We start from the raw sequence: 3,489 nt of genomic DNA, 5'->3' as shown, positions 1-3,489 counted from the left end.
ATTTCCGAATTTCCGATTGACTGAATATCGGAGACGAGATTGAGGAGAGTGGGAGAGAGGGGACGAGGAGATAAAGAGGAGGGGCGCTGTTACTTCCGCCTGAAGGATATGTATTTTATATATATATATATATATATATATTATATTCTATTATATTAATTAATTAATAATAATTATTTAATTAATTAGTTAATTTCTTTTTTTATTAAATTTTTAATTTAATTTAAATTTTTTTAATAATAATAAAATTAAAAATTTTCTTTTAGGGTCAGTACAGTTTGCGAAATGTCTTACCTACACCCTTGAGTCTCCTTCCTTTTATACTAGAAAGAATCATCTTTTTTATTATTTTTTTTTTTTATAACGTGGGGACTACAACCATTAATGAGCTCTTTGGACCCTTTGGTGCGGCATCAACCCCCAAAGTGACCCCCGAGTGCGTCCCTCATTATTAAGTCGATGCGATTTACAGCTTCTTCACCTCCAAGCTGCCATTCATTTGATTCTTCATTTCAGGACACTTGTTGGGATCGATCCCCATGTGTAGCCGGACCCATCACCAAGCGCATCAACTAGGACCCAAACTTCTCATTCTTCACCACTCCATGCCCGTTGGGGCTGGCAAGAGCCATCTTTTGGCATTTATAATTTTGATTACAGCAAGTTCGCTAAAGTCATAAATACAATCAAACATCAACCGGGTGGATAAAAAGAAGAAGAAGAAGAAGCTCAGGTGCACCAGTAATAAATAAAATACATAAATAAACAAAGTATTAAAAGTAATTACAGCTCCCAATGTACCTTAGTGCCCGCCTGCATTCATTTATTAATTCTGCATTTTCCTTCTTCCCTTCCCTAGAGCTCGTTCGTCGTTTCACTTCCAGAGGACCTCCCCAAAACCAAGATCAGAGAAGAGGCACTACATTACCACTGCACGCTGGACATTAATTGCACATTGATTTGATATAAAAGCTCCGTTTGAGCCAAAGCTGAAGCTCAACCTTAGCTTAAGGTTGTGCAGCGCACCAAAGATGAATACTCGGGATGAGAAGAAGAACAAGAAGCCGAAGGAGAGCAGAGCTTCGACGGATAACTCCCCTCCTCCCCTAAACCCAACAAGCCACAATATGGTTGGTCTTCTCTCTCTCTCTCTCTCTCTCTCTCTCTCTCTCTCTCTCTCTCTCTCTCTCTCTCTCTCTCTCTCTCTCTCTCTCTCTCTCTCTCTCTCTGTATTCAACTGCGAATGCCAATGCATAAGTATTTTATTTTTTTGCTTGATTTATTCACCGTCTCCGTTTTCTGCGTGCATTTCCGTTTAAGGAGGTATTGAGAGAAATTTCTTACAAATATGAATCCTAAGCAATAGTTAATTCTTTTTGTCGCCTGAAATTTCCAAGTATTTCTGTTGAAATCCAATTGTGAAGTAGTCATTCTGATTTCTCCTTCGTTTCCAAGTATATATATAATGTATAACTTCCACTGTCATTATATGCACAATAGACGTTGTGCAGAAAAGAAAAAAAAATCTCAGGACTTGAGGATGATACTGTTCTATGAAAAAATTTTCCCATCTTAAAATCGTATCACACTCCATGAACTTGTCAATGTTTGTATTTTTATGGTTTTGAGTTGGGAGATTTAATGCAATATATATCTGCTTTGGTTTCCAACATTGAGACTTGTGTATTTTCATGTTATTTGTGCTTTATATTAAAGCAGGCCAACGAGGGGTCCTCTCCTACTAATTATTCTGAGAAGGCAAATAGCAGATACAAGAGCCTTTACATTAACTCACAAAAAAAGGTCATTTTTCTTGGGTTTCATTTTATAATTTTTTCTTTGTCGATGTATGCATATACATATATTCTTGATTGTTATTTCACCGTATTTGTGGGTTTTTACAGATTGAAGCCCTGACACAAGAAAATTGGCAGCTCGCTAAGAAGCTGGAAAATGCTATTGGAAAAGTTGATGTGGTATGTTTCAGACTTTCAGTTTATGACTTAATAGATAGAGAACAACATGAAATTTTCAGAGCAGCTGGATCTTATTAGTTTGTATATTTGTTAATTTTTCCTTGGATGACCTATGCTCAACCAGAAATCAAATCAATGTTCTTTGCACCGTGAAGTCTTAGTTCTGTTGAGAAGTTTGATCTGGTGCTGTTGGTTTAAAAGTAACCTTAAAGAGTGGCTATGTGTGCCTGTTGCTTTGCAAGAGAGGGCACGCCTCAAGATTTCTTTCAACTAGAAATGATAGTGTTATGCATCATTCTTTTTGTGCACCCATTGATGGTTTCTCATCCATTGTATGCTATTATAGGTTTAAGCGATGGAACAGTATTTTGACTTTAGATTCCAACCACCTAGAAATGATAGTGCTACTAATCTATGCAATGTTGCTTCTATTAATGTCATTTTTGGGCCCTCTCCTCAATTTCCTATATATTAGATTTAGACCGAAAAACAGAACAACTCTAGTAGTTTTTTCTTTTTGAGGGAGATGGCAAAGTATCAGTTGCTGTAATCATGCCTCCTTTGTCAAATGCACTGGGTATGTATCCATTGTCATATAGGTTTCTCTTAATTTAGCAGTTTTTGTGTTTAAGTTAAAGTGAAGTTGTTCTTTCTCTTCGGAAATTTTTAAGGTTTATTCACTTTGCTCAAAATTTTAACTTCATTGGCTCACGAGGAAGTTGAACAATTTAAATTGTTCATTTATCATATGGGGTCTAATTTTAAAAAGCGCCTTAAAGTTTTATCCTTCCTTTGCTTGCAGTATGAGAAGATGATCAATGAACTCTCTCAAATGTATGACAAAATGAAGGATGGAATCTTAGTTCCAAACATGGAAAGAGCTGCTGAAACCACCCCCAATCATCTGTTATCGCAAACGCCGATTACCGATGCGCAACTTGCAGCTGCTATGAGAGAGAGAAAGAGAAAGAAGAAGGGGGCGTAAAGCAAAGAAATTGAAATTTTGCATGTGTTCAACTTCTTTTTGTTAGTGCTTATCTCCTGGATGTTTTCTGTTCTCATCTATTTTTGGTATATAGCTCATTCAGTGATGAGTTTTTTATTTATTTTTCATGGGAATGGAGGAAGGACTGATGGACAGTGGGGAAACTGAATGAAGCTGAATTTCAAGAAGGGGCTATATAAATTGAATGGTGTCAACAAAAAAGAAATATGAAAATGAAAATTGAAAATAAAAAACTAATGACTTGTTTGATACCATTTTTGTTTTTTATTTTCTATTACACGTTTATTTATGTTTTATCTTAATTCTAATTAAATGCATTAAATAGATAATTTGATTTTATAAATGCTGCATTGTTTGTCAAAACAATTAAAAATCATAAATTTCTAGAAAAATCAACAATAGAAATTGTGTATACCAAAGGAGAGATGGGTATCCTCTCGAGAGAGGTACTTTGTTTTTTTTGGTTCAGTTATTTGCCAAAACTAAAAACCGAACAAAACTCCTCGT

The 3,489-nt window shown here is 35.5% G+C and overlaps 1 protein-coding gene across 2 annotated transcripts; it reads left to right on the top strand.

The window, feature by feature from the left end:
• Positions 1-882: 882 nt before the first annotated feature.
• Positions 883-3,166, top strand: LOC131144642 (uncharacterized). Of its 2 annotated transcripts, none has more exons than XM_058093406.1 (4): positions 883-1,130; positions 1,717-1,803; positions 1,905-1,976; positions 2,779-3,166. In XM_058093406.1, the coding sequence occupies exons 1-4, from the start codon at positions 1,032-1,034 to the stop codon at positions 2,959-2,961; spliced, it is 441 nt and encodes a 146-aa protein (XP_057949389.1). In that variant the 5' UTR covers positions 883-1,031; the 3' UTR covers positions 2,962-3,166. The 2 variants fall into 2 exon arrangements, with proteins under 2 accessions (XP_057949389.1, XP_057949390.1); XM_058093407.1 differs by having other exon boundaries at positions 889-1,130; positions 1,720-1,803.
• The last annotated feature ends 323 nt before the right edge of the window (positions 3,167-3,489 follow it).

The sequence above is a fragment of the Malania oleifera genome, chromosome 12 (genome assembly GCF_029873635.1).
Source record: "Malania oleifera isolate guangnan ecotype guangnan chromosome 12, ASM2987363v1, whole genome shotgun sequence".
Lineage (NCBI taxonomy): Eukaryota > Viridiplantae > Streptophyta > Magnoliopsida > Santalales > Ximeniaceae > Malania > Malania oleifera.
The sequence above is the reverse complement of the archived record's forward strand: the minus strand, read 5'-3'. Positions and strand labels throughout refer to the sequence as shown.